The following is an 18,256-nucleotide window of genomic DNA, read 5'->3' as shown; positions in this document are numbered from 1 at the left end:
TATATGAGCTGTGTGTTAATATGAGAGGTGTGTTAATATGAGAGGTGTGTTAATATGAGAGGTGTGTTAATATGAGAGGTGTGTTAATATGAGCTGTGTTAATATGAGAGGTGTGTTAATATTATTATTATTATTATTATTTAATATGAGAGGTGTGTTAATATGAGAGGTGTGTTAATATGAGCTGTGTGTTAATATGAGAGGTGTGTTAATATGAGAGGTGTGTTAATATGAGAGGTGTGTTAATATGAGAGGTGTGTTAAACAGTGGGCTGTGATGTGTTAATGAGAGGTGTGTTAATATGAGAGGTGTGTTAATATGAGAGGTGTGTTAATATGAGAGGTGTGTTAATATGAGAGGTGTGTTAATATGAGAGGTGTGTTAATATGAGCTGTGTGTTAATATGAGAGGTGTGTTAATATGAGAGGTGTGTTAATATGAGAGGTGTGTTAATATGAGAGGTGTGTTAATATGAGAGGTGTGTTAATATCAGAGGTGTGTTAATATGAGAGGTGTGTTAATATGAGAGGTGTGTTAATATGAGCTGTGTGTTAATATGAGAGGTGTGTTAATATGAGAGGTGTGTTAATATGAGAGGTGTGTTAATATGAGAGGTGTGTTAATATGAGAGGTGTGTTAAACAGTGGGCTGTGATGTGTTAATGAGAGGTGTGTTAATATGAGAGGTGTGTTAATATGAGAGGTGTGTTAATATGAGAGGTGTGTTAATATGAGAGGTGTGTTAAACAGTGGGCTGTGATGTGTTAATGAGAGGTGTTGGTGTATTCAGGCTCCATCCCTGAGGAGGATGATGGAGGGAAGCTGTATAACACGTGTCCAGTGTTTGGACCTGACGGCAGCCTGGTGCTCAAACACAGGAAGGTGGGAACAGGAACAGGAGCAAGGGACATATGCATTACAAAACACGTATAACACATACATACAGTATGACTCCAACTTTATGAGGGGAGAAATGCTTTGACAGGACACTGGCTGTATTTGAGTACATTCTCTGTCTTTATGTTTACCATGATTCCTCTTGAAGATCCACCTATTTGACATCGACGTTCCAGGGAAGATCCGTTTCCAGGAGTCGGAGACACTGAGCCCAGGGAGCAACCTGTCAGTGTTCGACACACGTGAGTCTCTAAACTGCGTCCCAAATGGCACCCTATTCCCTATGTAGTGCACTACATTAGACCAGAGAATGGCACCCTATTCCCTATATAGTGCACTACTTTAGACCAGAGAATGGCACCCTATTCCCTATATAGTGCACTACTTTAGACCAGAGAATGGCACACTATTCCCTATATAGTGCACTACTTTAGACCAGAGAATGGCACCCTATTCCCTACGTTAGGTGGTTGGTAGCTGCTGTACTTAATTACGGCTACTGATTGCAGTCTGCCAGTTTGGCTTTATACATAGCTTGGGCTTTGTCGAGTAAGGCTTAAACTATGTATTTAGATTGTAGTTAGGTACTATAGGTAGGCATCGTGGGCTGTATATTATTAAGTAGTATAGGTAGGCATCGTGGGCTGTTGTGGGTAGCTGTTGTGTAGTTATTGTAGGTTACTTTTGTATTCGGCGGTGCCGGGTGTAGCACGAAGCTAGCTAGCTAACTCACCTCCTGGATTAGCTAGCGAGTAGCTATTAGCAACGGTAGCAACTAAAAACAATATCCTTTTAGCCAGCTACATTCGTTCGCAGCGACGCCCGTTTTTCAAACAAAGTCAACACAGCAGCCATTGCTAGCTAGCCAACACTACCAGCTGGCTGTACTGTAGTAGCTAAATACAATATCTTTGTGCTAGCTACCCAACGTTTAATCATTGCTGCGTTATGAAAGGTAAGCTTGGCTTCTTATATGGTGTTGAGTTAAGCTTAAACCATGTATTTAGATTGTAGGTAGGTATTGTAGTTTGGTATTATAGGTAGCTTACTCAGGTAGTTATTGTAGGTTATTGTAGGTAATTATTGTAGGTAAGTATTGTATTCGGCAGACCCCGGCAAAGCACGAGGCTAGCTTACCCACTACTTGGACCAACAAAGCTAGCTAGCTAGCTAGCGGGTAGCTACTGGTAACTTTTAGCAACTGTGGTTAGTTGTTTCCAATGTTATTTCATGCTTAAGAGTACCTGTGATTGAGCCAGCTAGCTGCTACCATTCAGCTGTTTTTCTAACCTCATTATCCGAGGCATTAACGTTAGGTGGTTGGTAGCTGCTGTACTTAATTACAGCTACTGATAACAGTCTGCTGTAGTTTACAACAATTCTAATTTCTAAAGTGGAAGTTGGGAGAGTTTTATTCGGGTGGTTCAGTGAAACAATTATAGTTTCTGAGGTGGAAGTTGGGAGAGTTATATTATTATTTTTTTGGTGAGGGAGGCCTGCTCTCTCCTTTCCCAGATGTTTAGTTCATTTCATTCCGATCTCCTCTGCATTATTGTAGCCATCTGCTGCAGCCTGTCAACTATGCCTCTGCCTATCCCTGTTCTCTCCTCTCCGCACAGGCTACACAAACGCCTCACACCGCGTGGCTGCTGCCTCTCTAACCTGGTGGTCCCTGCACGCACCACACACCTGGAGTTCCAGGTCTCAGGCAGCCTCTGGAACTGCCGTTCTGCTGCCAACAAGGCTGACTTCATCCCAGCCTATGCTACCCTCCAGTCCCTCGACTTCCTGGCGCTGACGGAAACATGGATTACCACTGAAAACACTGCTACTCCTGCTGCTCTCTCCTCGTCTGACCATGTGTTCTCGCATACCCCGAGAGCATCTGGTCAGAGGGGTGGTGGCACAGGAATCCTCATCTCTCCCAAGTGGTCATTCTCGATTTTTCCCCTAACCCATCTGTCTATCTCCTCATTTGAATTCCACGCTGTCACAGTCACTAGCCCATTTAAGCTTAATATCCTTGTCATCTATCGCCCTCCAGGTTCCCTTGGAGAGTTCATCAATGAGCTTGACGCCTTGATAAGCTCCTTTCCTGAGGATGGCTCACCCCTCACAGTTTTGGGGGATTTCAACCTCCCTACGTCTACATTTCACTCATTTCTCTCTGCCTCCTTCTTTCCACTCCTCTCCTCTTTCGACCTCACCCTCTCACCATCCCCCCCCACTCACAAGGCAGGCAATACGCTTGACTTCATCTTTACTAGATGTTGCTCTTCTACTAATCTCACTGCAACTCCCCTCCATGTCTCCGACCACTACTTTGTATCCTTTTCTCTCTCGCTCTCCTCCAACATTACTCACTCTGCCCCTACACAGATGGTAACGCGCGCCGCAACCTTCGCTCTCTCTCTCCCACTACTCTCTCCTCTTCCATCCTATCATCTCTTCCCTCTGCTCAATCCTTCTCCCTCCAATCTCCTGATTCTGCCTCCTCAACCCTCCTCTCCTCCCTTTCTGCATCCTTTGACTCTCTGTGTCCCCTATCCTCCCGGCCGGCTCGGTCCTCCCCTCCAGCGCCGTGGCTTGATGACTCATTGCGAGCTCACAGAACAGAGCTCCGGGCAGCGGAGCGGAAATGGAAGAAAACTAAACTCCCTGCCGACCTGGCATCTTTTCACTCCCTCCTCTCTACATTTTCTTCATCTGTTTCTGCTGCTAAGGCCAATTTCTACCACTCTAAATTCCAAGCATCTGCCTCTAACCCTAGGAAGCTCTTTGCCACATTCTCCTCCCTGCTGAATCCCCCCTCCTCCCTCTCTGTGGATGACTTTGTCAACCACTTTGTCAACCTATGCTTTGACTTCTTTCTCCCCTCTCTCTCCAGATAAAATCTTGCGACTAGTGACTGCAGGCCGCCCAACAACCTGCCCGCTTGACCCCATCCCCTCCTCTCTTCTCCAGACCATCTCCGGTGACCTTCTCCCCTACCTCACCTCGCTGATCAACTCATCCTTGACCGCTGGCCATGTCCCTTCCGTCTTCAAGAGAGCGAGAGTTGCACCCCTTCTCAAAAACCAACACTCGATCCCACTGATGTCAACAACTACAGACCAGTATCCCTTCTTTCTTTTCTCTTTCCAAAACTATTGAGCGGCTGCCGTCTTTAGCCAACTCTCTTGCTATCTCTCTCAGAATGACCTTCTTGATCCAAACCAGTCAGGTTTCAGGACTGGTCATTCAACTGAGACTGCTCTTCTCTGTGTCACGGAGGCTCTCCGCACTGCTAAAGCTAACTCTCTCTCCTCTGCTCTTGTCCTTCTAGACCTGTCTGCTGCCTTTGATACAGTGAACCATCAGATCCTCCTCTCCACCCTCTCCGAGCTGGGCATCTCCGGCGCGGCTCACTCCTGGATTGCGTCCTACCTGACCGGTCGCTCCTACCAAGTGGCGTGGCGAGAAGCTGTCTCCGCACCACGTGCTCTCACCACTGGTGTCCCCCAGGGCTCAGTTCTAGGCCCTCTCCTTTTCTCCCCTATACACCAAGTCACTTGGCTCTGTCATATCCCTCACATGGCCTCTCCTATCATTGCTACGCTGACGATACACAACTAATCTTCTCCTTTCCCCCTTCTGATAACCAGGTGGCGAATCGCATCTCTGCATGTCTGGCCGACATATCAGTATGGATGACGGATCACCACCTCAAGCTGAACCCTGGCAAGACGGAGCTGCTCTTCCTCCCGGGGAAGGACTGCCCGTTCCATGATCTCGCCATCACGGTTGACAACTCCGTTGTGTCCTCCTCCCAGAGTGCGAAGAGCCTTGGCGTGACCCTGGACAACACCCTGTCGTTCTCCGCTAACATCAAGGCGGTGACCCGATCCTGCAGGTTCATGCTCTACAACATTCGGAGAGTACTGACCCTGCCTTACACAGGAAGGGCACAGGTCCTAATCCAGGCACTTGTCATCTCCCGTCTGGATTACTGCAACTCGCTGTTGGCTGGCCTCCCTGCCTGTGCCATTAAACCCCTACAACTCATCCAGAATGCCGCAGCCCGTCTGGTGTTCAACCTTCCCAAGTTCTCTCACGTCACCCCCTCCTCCGCACACTCCACTGGCTTCCAGTTGAAGCTCGCATCCGTACAAGACCATGGTGCTTGCCTATGGAGCAGTGAGGGGAACGGCACCTCCGTACCTTCAGGCTCTGATTAGTCCCTACACCCAAACGAGGGCATTGCGTTCATCCACCTCTGGCCTGCTGGCTCCCCTTCCTCTGCGGAAGCATAGTTCCCGCTCAGCCCAGTCAAAACTGTTCGCTGCTCTGGCACCCCAATGGTGGAACAAGCTCCCTCACGACGCCAGGACAGCGGAGTCACTCACCACCTTCAGGAGACATTTGAAACCCCACCTCTTTAAGGAACACCTGGGATAGGATAAAGTAATCCTTCTACCCCCCCCCCAAAAAAAAAAATAATAATTTAAAAGTATAATTGTAAAGTGGTTATCCCACTGGCTATAGGGTGAATGCACCAATTTGTAGTCGCTCTGGATAAGAGCGTCTGCTAAATGACTAAAATGTAAATATATAGTGTACTACTTTAGACCAGAGAATGGCACCCTATTCCCTATGTAGTGCACTACTTTAGACCAGAGAATGGCACCCTATTCCCTATGTAGTGCACTACTTTAGACCAGAGAATGGCACCCTATTCCCTACGTAGTGCACTACTTTAGACCAGAGAATGGCACCCTATTCCCTACCTAGTCAAATCAAATCACATTTCATTTGTCACGTGCGCCGAATACAACAGGTGTAGATCTTACAGAGAAATGCTTACTGACAAGCCCTTAACCAACAATGCAGTTTTAAGAAAATAGAGTTAAGAGAATATGTACAAAATAAACGAAAGTTAAAAAAGTAACACAATAAAATAACAATAACGAGGCTATATACAGGGGGTACCGGTACTGAGTCAATGTGTGGTGGTACAGGTTAGTCGAGGTAATTTGTACATGTAAGTAGGGGTAAAGTGACTATGCATAGATAATAAACAGTGAGTAGCAGCAGTGTAAAATCAATGTAAATAGTCTGGGTAGCCATGATTAGCTGTTCAGGAGTCTTATGGCTTGGGGGTAGAAGCTGTTAAGGAACCTTTTGGACCTAGACATGGCGCTCCGGTACCGCCTGCCATGCAGTAGCAGAGAGAACAGTCTATGACTTGGGTGGCTGGAGTCTTTGACAACTTTTTGGGCCTTCCTCTGACACCTCCTAGTATATACGTACTGGATGGCAGGAAGCTTGGCCCCAGTGATGTACTGGGCCGTACACACTACCCTCTGTAGTGCCTTGCGGTCGGAGGCCGAGCAGTTGCCATACCAGGCGGTGATGCAACCAGTCAGGATGGTGCAGCTGTATAACTTTTTGAGGATCTGAGGACCCATGCCAAATCTTTTCAGTCTCCTGAGGGAATAAGCTTTGTCGTGCCCTCTTCATGACTGTCTTGGTGTATTTGGACCATGATCATTTGTTGGTGATGTGGACACCAAGGAACTTGAAGCTCTCGACCCGCTCCACTACAGCCCCGTCGATGAGAATGGGGGCCTGTTCGGCCCTCCTTTTCCTGTTGTCCACAATCAGCTCTTTTGTCTTGATCACGTTGAGGGAGAGGTTGTTGTCCTGGCACCACACGGCCAGGTCTCTGACCTCCTCCCTATAGGCTGTCTCATCGTTGTCGGTGATCAGGCCTACCACCATTGTGTCGTCAGCAAACTTAATGATGGTGTTGGAGTCGTGCTTGGCCACACAGTCGTGGGTGAACAGGGAGTACAGGAGGGGACTGAGCACGCACCCCTGAGGGGCCCCCGTGTTGAGGATCAGCGTGGCAGATGTGTTGTTGTCTACCCTCACCACCTGGGGGCGTCCCGTCTGGAAGTCCAGGATCCAGTTGCAGAGGGAGGTGTTTAGTCCCAGGGTCCTTAGCTTAGTGATGAGCTTTGTGGGCACTATGGTGTTGAACGCTGAGCTGTAGTCAATGAACAGCATTCTCACATAGATGTTCCTTTTGTCCAGGTGGGAAAGGTGTGGAGTGCAATAGAGATTGCATAATCTGTGGATCTGTTGGGGCGGTATGCGAATTGGAGTGGGTCTAGGGTTTCCGGGATGATGGTGTGGATGTGAGCCATGACCAGCCTTTCAAAGCACTTCATGGCTACAGACATGAGTGCTATGGGTCGGTAGTCATTTAGGCAGGTTATCTTAGTGTTATTGGGCACAGGGACTATGGTGATCCGCTTGAAACATGTTGGTATTACAGACTCCGACAGGGAGAGGTTGAAAATGTCAGTGAAGACACTTGCCAGTTGGTCCGCGCATGCTCTGAGTATATGTCCTGGTAATCCGTCTGGCCCTGCGGCCTTGTGAATGTTGACCTGTTTAAATCAAAATCAAATCAAATTGTATTGGTCACATACACATATTTTGCAGATGTGCAGTAGTATCTAACAATTCACAACAATACACACAAATCTAAAAGTAAAAGGATGGAATTAAGAAATATATCAATATTAGGACGAGCAATGTCGGAGTGGCATTGACTAAATTACAGTAGAATAGAATACAGTATATACATATGAGATGAGTAAAGCAGTATGTAAACATTATTAAAGTGACTAGTGTTCCATTATTAAAGTGACCAGTGATTCCATGTCTTAGAGGCAGCAGCCTCTAAGGTGCAGGGTTGAGTAACTGGGTGGAAGCCGGCTAGTGATGGCTATTTAACAGTCTGATGACCTGTTGCCTTGAAATAGAATAGAAGCTGTTTTTCAGTCTCTCGGTCCCAGCTTTGATCCACCTGTACTGACCTTGCCTTCTGGATGATAGCGGGGTGAACAGGCCGTAGCTCGGGTGGTCTTACGCACATCTGCTACGGAGAGCGTGATCACACGGTCGTCTGGAACAGCTGGTGCTCTCATGCATGCTTCAGTGTTGCTTGCCTCGAAGCGAGCATAAAAGGCATTTAGCTCGTCTGGTAGGCTCGCGTCACTGAGCAGCTCACGGCTGGGTTTCCCTTTGTAGTCCGTAATAGTTTGCAAGCCCTGCCACATCCGAAGAGCGTCAGAGCCGGTGTAGTAGGATTCAATCACAGTCCTGTATTGACGCTTTGCCTGTTTGATGGTTCGTCTGAGGTTATAGCGGGATATCTTATAAGCGTCCCGCTCCTTGAAAGCGGAAGCTCTATCCTTTAGCTCAGTGCGGATGTTGCCTGTAATCCATGGCTTCTGGTTGGGATATGTACGTACTGTCACTGTGGGAACGACATCATCGATACACTTATTGATGAAGCCGGTGACTGATGTGGGATACTCCTCAATGAGTTGTGGAAAATAATCACTATACTTTATTACAAATCAAAATACTTCCAGAGTTTTTGTAGAACTAAGAATGACTTTATTACAATTTCAACAAAGCCGAGGGCCGGTCTGCAGAGTAGCGCCCCCTCTTCTTCTCTCCCTCCATCTTATATAGTGCCCTCCACACACCATAGCTTTAAATCCCTCCCTCCTCAGTTTCCCGCTCTTTTATTGCTCCGCCCACTCCCTTTGTCTATGGTGGACGGCTACATTCGACTTTCATTCAGTTCAGATTCAATAGTAATACACTCAATCAATCCCTTATCTTGCAAAAACACTCATGTTTAGGTTAAACTCTGTTCAACCCCCTGGCGCCGCTCTTTATCACTTTGTGTGAGGAGAGAGACAAAAGGCCACAGGCTAGTTTCAGTCCCTGATAAGATAGGACAGCCATGGATTTAAGTAAAAGCGAGCAATTTGACCCTAAATCAGATTCCCTCTTTTACCCACACACACACACAGTGAAATGACCCAATTCAGTTAGCCACAAAGAATGTTAACTATATGTTCATGATTAAATAAGTTTTATCTCATAGTCCACTAAACAATTTCCAACAAATGCCATCGAATGAATCCCGGAACATGTTCCAGTCAGTCCTGTAGTTTAGCATCTGCGTCATCTGACCACTTCCGTATTAACCGAGTCACTGGTTATTCCTGCTTTAGTTTTTGATTGTAAGCAGGAATCAGGAGGATAGAGTTATGGTCAGATTTGCCAAATGGAGGGCGAGGGAGAGCTTTGTATGCGTCTCTGTGTGTGGAGTAAAGGTGGTCTAGAGTTTTTTTTGGTTCTCTGGTTGCACATTTAACATGCTGGTAGAAATGAGGTCAAATGGATTAAAGTTTTCCTGCATTAACTCTAACCCTGTGTTACTGTGTATTGGGTTAACTCTAACCCTGTGTTACTGTGTATTGGGTTAACTCTAACCCTGTGTTACTGTGTATTGGGTTAACTCTAACCCTGTGTTACTGTGAATTGGGTTAACTCTAACCCTGTGTTACTGTGTATTGGGTTAACTCTAACCCTGTGTTACTGTGTATTGGATTAACTCTAACCCTGTGTTACTGTGAATTGGGTTAACTCTAACCCTGTGTTACTGTGTATTGGGTTAACTCTAACCCTGTGTTACTGTGTATTGGATTAACTCTAACCCTGTGTTACTGTGAATTGGGTTAACTCTAACCCTGTGTTACTGTGTATTGGGTTAACTCTAACCCTGTGTTACTGTGTATTGGGTTAACTCTAACCCTGTGTTACTGTGTATTGGGTTAACTCTAACCCTGTGTTACTGTGTATTGGGTTAACTCTAACCCTGTGTTACTGTGTATTGGGTTAACTCTAACCCTGTGTTACTGTGTATTGGGTTAACTCTAACCCTGTGTTACTGTGTATTGGGTTAACTCTAACCCTGTGTTACTGTGTATTGGGTTAACTCTAACCCTGTGTTACTGTGTATTGGGTTAACTCTAACCCTGTGTTACTGTGTATTGGGTTAACTCTAACCCTGTGTTACTGTGTATTGGGTTAACTCTAACCCTGTGTTACTGTGTATTGGGTTAACTCTAACCCTGTGTTACTGTGTATTGGGTTAACTCTAACCCTGTGTTACTGTGTATTGGGTTAACTCTAACCCTGTGTTACTGTGTATTGGGTTAACTCTAACCCTGTGTTACTGTGTATTGGGTTAACTCTAACCCTGTGTTACTGTGTATTGGGTTAACTCTAACCCTGTGTTACTGTGTATTGGGTTAACTCTAACCCTGTGTTACTGTGTATTGGGTTAACTCTAACCCTGTGTTACTGTGTATTGGGTTAACTCTAACCCTGTCCCTTCTCTGTCATATCTCCTCTAGCATACTGCAGGGTGGGTGTGGGGATCTGCTATGACATGAGGTTTGCAGAGCTGGCCCAACTCTACGCTAAGAAAGGTAATGTGGTGACTGTGCTGCACTGGGCTGTGGAAGTAAACCTTGTAACCATAGTAGGTAGAAAAGGATCCCAAAGGGGCATGTACAGCGCATTCAGAAAGTATTCAGACCCCTTGACTTTTTCCACATTTTGTTATGTTACAACCTTATTCTAAAATTATTACTTTTTTTCCGAGACAGGATTGTGTCGAAGCACAGATCTGGGGAAGGGTACCCCAATATCTTTGCAGCATTGAAGGTCCCCAAGACATAGTGGCCTCCATCATTCTTAAATGGAAGAAGTTTGGAACCACGAAGACTCTTCCTAGAGCTGGCTGCCCGGCCAAACTGAGCAATCGGGGGAGCTGGGCCTTGGTCAAGGGAGGTGACCAAGAACCGGATGGTCACTCTGACAGAGCTCCAGAGTTCCTCTGTGGAGATGGGAGAACCTTCCAGAAAGATAACCATCTCTGCAGCACTCCACCAATCAGACCTTTATGGTAGAATGGCCAGACGGAAGCCACTCCTCAGTAAAAGGCACATGACAGCCCGCTTGAAGTTTGTCAAAAGGCACCTAAAGACTCTCAGACCATGAGAAACAAGATTCTCTGGTCTGATGAAACCAAGATTGAACTCTTTGGCCTGAATGCCAAGCGTCACGTCTGGAGGAAACCTGGCACCATCCCTACAGTGAAGCATGGTGGTGGCAGCATCATGCTGTGGGGATGTTTTTCAGCGGCAGGGACTGGGAGACTAGTCAGGATCGAGGGAAAGATGAACGGAGCAAAGTACAGAGAGATCCTTGATGAAAACCTGCTCCAGAGTGCTCAGGACCTCAGACTGGGGTGAAGGTTCACCTGGGGCGAAGGTTCACCTTCCAACAAGACAACACAGGAGTGGCTTCGGGACAAGTCTCTGAATGTCCTTGAGTGGCCCAGCCAGAGCCCGGACTTGAACCCGATCGAACATCTCTGGAGAGACCTGAAAATAGCTCTGCAGTGACGCTCCCATCCAACCTGACAGAGCTTGAAAGGATCTGCAGAGAAGAATGGGAGAAACTCCCCAAATACAGGTGTTCCAAGCTTGTAGCGTCATACCCAAGAAGACTCAAGGCTGTAATCGCTGCCAAAGGTGCTTCAACAAAGTACTGAGTAAAGGGTTTGAATACTTGAATCTGTTTTTTATTTTTAATAAATGTGCAAACATTTCTAAAAACCTGTTTTTGCTTTGTCATTATGGGGTATTGTGTGTAGATTGATGAGGGGAAAAAAATATTTAATCCATTTTAGAATAAGGCTGTAACGTAACAAAATGTGGGAAAAGTCAAGGGATCTGAATACTTTCCAAAAGCGCTGTATATAAAAACAAATATGAGTAAGGGAATGTATTGAAGTTGCAATGAATGAACAGTGGGCAGACCTGGATAGTGAGGATGTTGTTGTTGTCATGGTTATCTGTCTTCCATCAGGATGTCAGCTGTTGGTCTACCCTGGAGCATTCAACATGACCACCGGGCCGGCCCACTGGGAACTGCTGCAGAGAGGAAGGTTGGTGAACATCTTAGAAGACCAAAGGTTTATGAAACCAGTTTCTATGAAGTAATTTTCCATTTTAAAACCATTTGCTGTGTCCGGCTCTCTGGCTCTCTTCTGCCCACACCGTTAGTATTATGCCATCCTAAAGGACACACCGGTAGTGTTTGCTGGCCGAGAGTACTTAGCATCCCTGAACAGAGTGCCAGCCGTAATTTGCAAACCGATTCTACATGTCGAGAACATCCTGACTGGTTGTATCAGCATCTGGTATGGGGTCCGCGACCGGAAGGCCCTACAGAGGGCGGTGCAGACGGCCCACCACATCCCTGGGGGTGAGCTCCCAGCCATCCAGGCGGTGCAGACGGCCCACCACATCACTGGGGGTGAGCTCCCAGACGGCCCACCACATCCCTGGGGGTGAGCTCCCAGCCATCCAGGTGGTGCAGACGGCCCACCACATCACTGGGGGTGAGCTCCCAGCCATCCAGGTGGTGCAGACGGCCCACCACATCACTGGGGGTGAGCTCCCAGCCATCCAGGTGGTGCAGACGGCCCACCACATCCCTGGGGGTGAGCTACCAGCCATCCAGGACGTACATGTCAGGCGGTGTCTGAGAAAGGCCTGAAGAATTGCAAAAGATTCCAGCCACCCAAGACATGGACTGTTCTCCATGCTCCCGTCTGGAAGGCGTTACCGATGCATCAAGGCTCTTCCTGGGTTCAGGCTAAATCAAGGCAGTTATACCATAGTGTGTGCCCTCAGGCCCCTACTCCACCACTACCACATATCTACAACACAAAATCCATGAGTATGTGTGTGTATAGAGCGTATGTTATCATGTGTGTGTCTGCATGTTTGTGTTGCTTCACAGTCCATAACGTGTATTTTTATCTGTTTTTTTTATTTGTTTCTACTGCTTGCATCAGTTACCTGATGTGGAATCGAGTTCCATGTAGTCATGGCTCTATGTAGTACTGTGCGCCTCCTATAGTCTGTTCTGGACTTGGGGACTGTGAAGAGACCTCTGGTGGCATGTCTTGTGGGGTATGCATGGGTGTCTGAGCTGTGTGCTAGTCGTTTAAACAGACAGCTCGGTGCTTTCAACATGTCAAAACCTCTCACAAATACAAGTAGTGATGAAGTCAATCTCTCATCTACTTTGAGCCAGGAGAGATTGACATGCATATTATTAATGTTAGCTCTCTGTGTACATCCAAGGGCCAGCCGTGCTGCCATGTTCTGAACCAATTTACATTTTCCTAAGTTCCTCTTTGTGGCACCTGACCACACGACTGAACAGTAGTCCAGGTGTGACAAAACTAGAGCCTGTAGGACCTGCCTTGTTGATAGTGCTGTTAAGAATGCAGAGCAGCACTTTATTATGGACAGACTTCTCCCCATCTAAGCTACTGTTGTATCAATATGTTTTTACCATGACAGTTTACAATCCAGGGTTACTCCAAGCAATTTAGTTTCCTCAACTTGCTCAATTTCCACATTATTTATTACAAGATGTAGTTGTGGTTTTGGGTTTAGTGAATGATTTGACCCAGCTTATTCCTTGCCACCCATTCTGAAACGATGGCTTTACACCCCCTGCTATATCTGGAAACTATGGCTTTACACCCCCCTGCTATATCTGAAACTATGGCTTTACACCCCCTGCTATATCTGAAACTATGGCTTTACACCCCCTGCTATATCTGAAACTATGGCTTTACACCCCCTGCTATATCTGAAACTATGGCTTTACACCCCCTGCTATATCTGAAACTATGGCTTTACACCCCCTGCTATATCTGGAAACTATGGCTTTACACCCCCCTGCTATATCTGAAACTGTGGCTTTACACCCCCTGCTATATCTAAAACTATGGCTTTACACCCCCTGCTATATCTGAAACTATGGCTTTACACCCCCTGCTATATCTGAAACTATGGCTTTACACCCCCTGCTATATCTGAAACTATGGCTTTACACCCCCTGCTATATCTGAAACTATGGCTTTACACCCCTGCTATATCTGGAAACTATGGCTTTACACCCCTGCTATATCTGAAACTATGGCTTTACACCCCCTGCTATATCTGAAACTATGGCTTTACACCCCCTGCTATATCTGGAAACTATGGCTTTACACCCCCTGCTATATCTGGAAACTATGGCTTTACACCCCCTGCTATATCTGAAACTATGGCTTTACACCCCCTGCTATATCTGAAACTATGGCTTTACACCCCCTGCTATATCTGAAACTATGGCTTTACACCCCCTGCTATATCTGAAACTATGGCTTTACACCCCCTGCTATATCTGAAACTATGGCTTTACACCCCCTGCTATATCTGAAACTATGGCTTTACACCCCCTGCTATATCTGAAACTATGGCTTTACACCCCCTGCTATATCTGAAACTATGGCTTTACACCCCCTGCTATATTGTGGATAAAGAGTTACCTGTCTAACAGAACACAGAGGGTGTTCTTTAATGGAAGCCTTGCCAACAAAATCCAGGTAGAATCAGGAATTCCCCAGGGCAGCTGTCTAGGCCCCTTACTTTTTTCCATCTTTACTAACGACATGCCTTTGAGTAAAGCCAGTGTGTCTATGTATGCGGATGACTCAACACTATACACGTCAGCTACCACAGCGACTGAAATGACAGCAACACTTAACAAAGAGCTGCAGTTAGTTTCAGAATGGGTGGCAAGGAATAAGTTAGTCCTAAATATTTCAAAAACTAAAAGCATTGTATTTGGGACGAATCATTTTAATCATGAATAATGTGGAAATTGATCAAGTTGAGGAGACTAAACTGCTTGGAGTAACCCTGGATTGTAAACTGTCATGGTCAAAACATATTGATACAACAGTAGCTAGGATGGGGAGAAGTCTGTCTATAATAAAGCGATTCTCTGCTTTCTTAACAGCACTATCAACAAGGCAGATCCTACAGGCCCTAGTTTTGTGGCACCTGGACTACTGTTCAGTCATGTGGTCAGGTGCCACAAAGAGGAACTTAGGAAAATAGCAATTGGCTCAGAACAGGGCAGCACGGCTGGTCTTGGATGTACACAGAGAGCTAACATTAATAATATGCATCTCAATCTCTCCTGGCTCATACCCCACAAGACATGCCACCAGAGGTCTCTTCACAGTCCCCAAGTCCAAAACAGATTATGGGAGGTGCACAGTACTACATAGAGCCATGACTACATGGAACTCTATTCCACATCAAGTAACTCATGCCAGCAGTAAAATTAGATTTAATAAACAGATGCAAATGCACCTTATGGAACAGCGGGGACTGTGAAGCAACACAAACATAGACACATGCATACAAACACATGATAACATACGCACTATACACACACGTACACATGGATTTTTTGTTATAGACATGTGGTAGTAGAGTAGAGGCCTAAGGGTACACACTGAAATCTGTTATGAATGTATTGTAATGTTTTTGTATTGTAATGTTTTTAAAATGTATAACTGCCTTAATTTTGCTGGACCCCAGGAAGAGTAGCTGCTGCCTTGGCAGGAACTAATGGGGATCCATAATAAACCCCAGGAAGAGTAGCTGCTGCCTTGGCAGGAACTAATGGGGATCCATAATAAATACAAATACACTAACACCCACGGACTCAAACTAACACCCACAGACTCACACTAACACCCACACCCACAGACTCACACTAACACCCACACACTCACAATAACACCCACAGACTCAAACTAACACCCACACACTCACGATAACACCCACCCACACACTCACAATAACACCCACACCCACACACTAACACCCACAGACTCACACTAACACCCACAGACTCACAATAACACATTTACATTTTAGTAATTTAGTAGACACTCTTATCCAGAGCGACTTACAGTTAGTGAGTGCATACATTTTCATACATAACACCCACACACTCACAATAACACTCACACACTCACAATAACACCCACACACTCACAATAACACCCACAGACTCACACTAACACCCACAGACTCACACTAACACCCACAGACTCACACTAACACCCACAGTCTCACACAAACACCCACAGTCTCACACAAACACCCACAGTCTCACACAAACACCCACAGACTCACACTAACACCCACAGACTCACACTAACACCCACACACTCACACTAACACCCACAGACTCACACTAACACCCACAGACTCACACTAAAACCCACAGACTCACACCCACACACTCACACTAGCACACACCCACATACTCACTATAACACCCACAGACTCACACTAACACCCACAGACTCACAATACCACCCAGACACTCACAATAACACCCACACACTCACACCCACACACCAACACCCACAGACTCATAGTAACACCCACACACTCACACTAACACTTACACACTCACACTAACACCCACAAACTCACAATAACACCCACACCCACAGACTCACACTAACACACACACACTAACACCCATACACTCACAATAACACCCACACACAATAACACCCACAGACTCACATTAACACCCACAGACTCACACTTAAACCCACACACTCACAATAACACCCACAGACACACACTAACACCCACACCCACAGACTCACACTAACACCCACACACTCACAATAACACCCACAGACTCAAACTAACACCCACACACTCACGATAACACCCACAGACTCACACTAACACCCACAGACTCACGATAACACCCAGACACTCACAATAACACCCACACACTCACACCCACACACTAACGCCCACAGACTCACACTAAAACCTACACACTCACACTCACACTAACACCCACAGACTCATACTAACACCCACACACTAACACTTACACACTCACACTAACACCCACAGATTCACACACTAACACCCACAGACTCACACTAAAACCCACACATTCACACTAACACCCTCACACTCACACCCACACACTAACACCCACACACTCACCATAACACCCACACACAATAACACCCACAGACTCACACTAACACCCACAGACTCACACTAATTCCCACAGACTCACACTAACACCCACAGACTCACACTAACACCCACAGACTCACACTAACACCCACAGACTCACACTAACACCCACAGACTCATACTAACACTTACACACTCCCACTAACACCCAGACTCACACTAACACCCACAGACTCACACTAAAACCCACACGCTCACACTAACACCCACACCCTCGCACTAACACCCACAGACTCACGATAACACGCAGACACTCACAATAACACCCAGACTCATACTAACACTTACACACTCACACTAACACCCACAGACTCACACTAACACCCACAGACTCACACTAACACCCACAGACTCACGATAACACCCAGACACTCACAATAACACCCACACACTCACACCCACACACTAACGCCCACAGACTCACACTAAAACCTACACACTCACACTCACACTAACACCCACAGACTCATACTAACACCCACACACTAACACTTACACACTCACACTAACACCCACAGATTCACACTAACACCCACAGACTCACACTAACACCCACAGACTCACACTAACACCCACAGACTCACACTAAAACCCACAGACTCACACTAACACCCACCGACTCACACAAACACCCACAGACTCACACTAACACCCACAGACTCACACTAAAACCCACACACTCACACTAACACCCTCACACTAACACCCACACACTAACACCCACACACTCACAATAACACCCACACACAAAAACACCCACAGACTCACACTAACACCCACGGACTAACACCCACAGTCTCACACAAACACCTACAGTCTCACACAAACACCCACAGACTCACACTAACACCCACAGACTCACACTAACACCCACAGACTCACACTAACACCCACAGTCTCACACAAACACCCACAGTCTCACACAATAACACCCACAGATTCACACTAACACCCACGGACTAACACCCACAGTCTCCACACAAACACCCACAGTCTCCACACAAACACCCACAGTCTCACACTAACACCCACACACTCACACTAACACCCACACACTCACACTAACACCCACAGACTCACACTAACACCCACAGACTCACACTAACACCCACAGACTCACACTCACACTAACACCCACACACTAACACCCACACACTCACACTAACACCACAGACTCACACTAACACCCACACACTCACACTAACACCCACACACTCACACTAACACCCACAGACTCACACTAAAACCCACAGACTCACACTAACACCCACCGACTCACACTAACACCCACCGACTCACACAAACACCCACAGACTCACACTAACACCCACAGACTCACACTAAAACCCACACACTCACACTAACACCCTCACACTAACACCCACACACTAACACCCACACACTCACAATAACACCCACACACAAAAACACCCACAGACTCACACTAACACCCACGGACTAACACCCACAGTCTCACACAAACACCCACAGTCT

At 46.5% G+C, this 18,256-nt stretch overlaps 1 protein-coding gene across 1 annotated transcript in view; it reads left to right on the top strand.

Annotated features, from left to right (window-relative positions):
* Positions 1-18,256, top strand: part of nit2 (nitrilase family, member 2) — a 38,707-nt gene that overhangs the window by 1,546 nt on the left and 18,905 nt on the right. Inside the window, exons 4-7 of the mRNA XM_041889513.2 lie at positions 790-881; positions 1,045-1,138; positions 10,166-10,240; positions 11,688-11,766. Coding sequence (XP_041745447.1) covers positions 790-881; positions 1,045-1,138; positions 10,166-10,240; positions 11,688-11,766 — 340 coding nt within the window. The remainder of the gene's footprint in view (positions 1-789; positions 882-1,044; positions 1,139-10,165; positions 10,241-11,687; positions 11,767-18,256) is intronic.

Source organism: Coregonus clupeaformis, unplaced genomic scaffold (genome assembly GCF_020615455.1).
Source record: "Coregonus clupeaformis isolate EN_2021a unplaced genomic scaffold, ASM2061545v1 scaf0028, whole genome shotgun sequence".
Classification (NCBI taxonomy): Eukaryota; Metazoa; Chordata; class Actinopteri; order Salmoniformes; family Salmonidae; genus Coregonus; species Coregonus clupeaformis.
The sequence above is the reverse complement of the archived record's forward strand: the minus strand, read 5'-3'. Positions and strand labels throughout refer to the sequence as shown.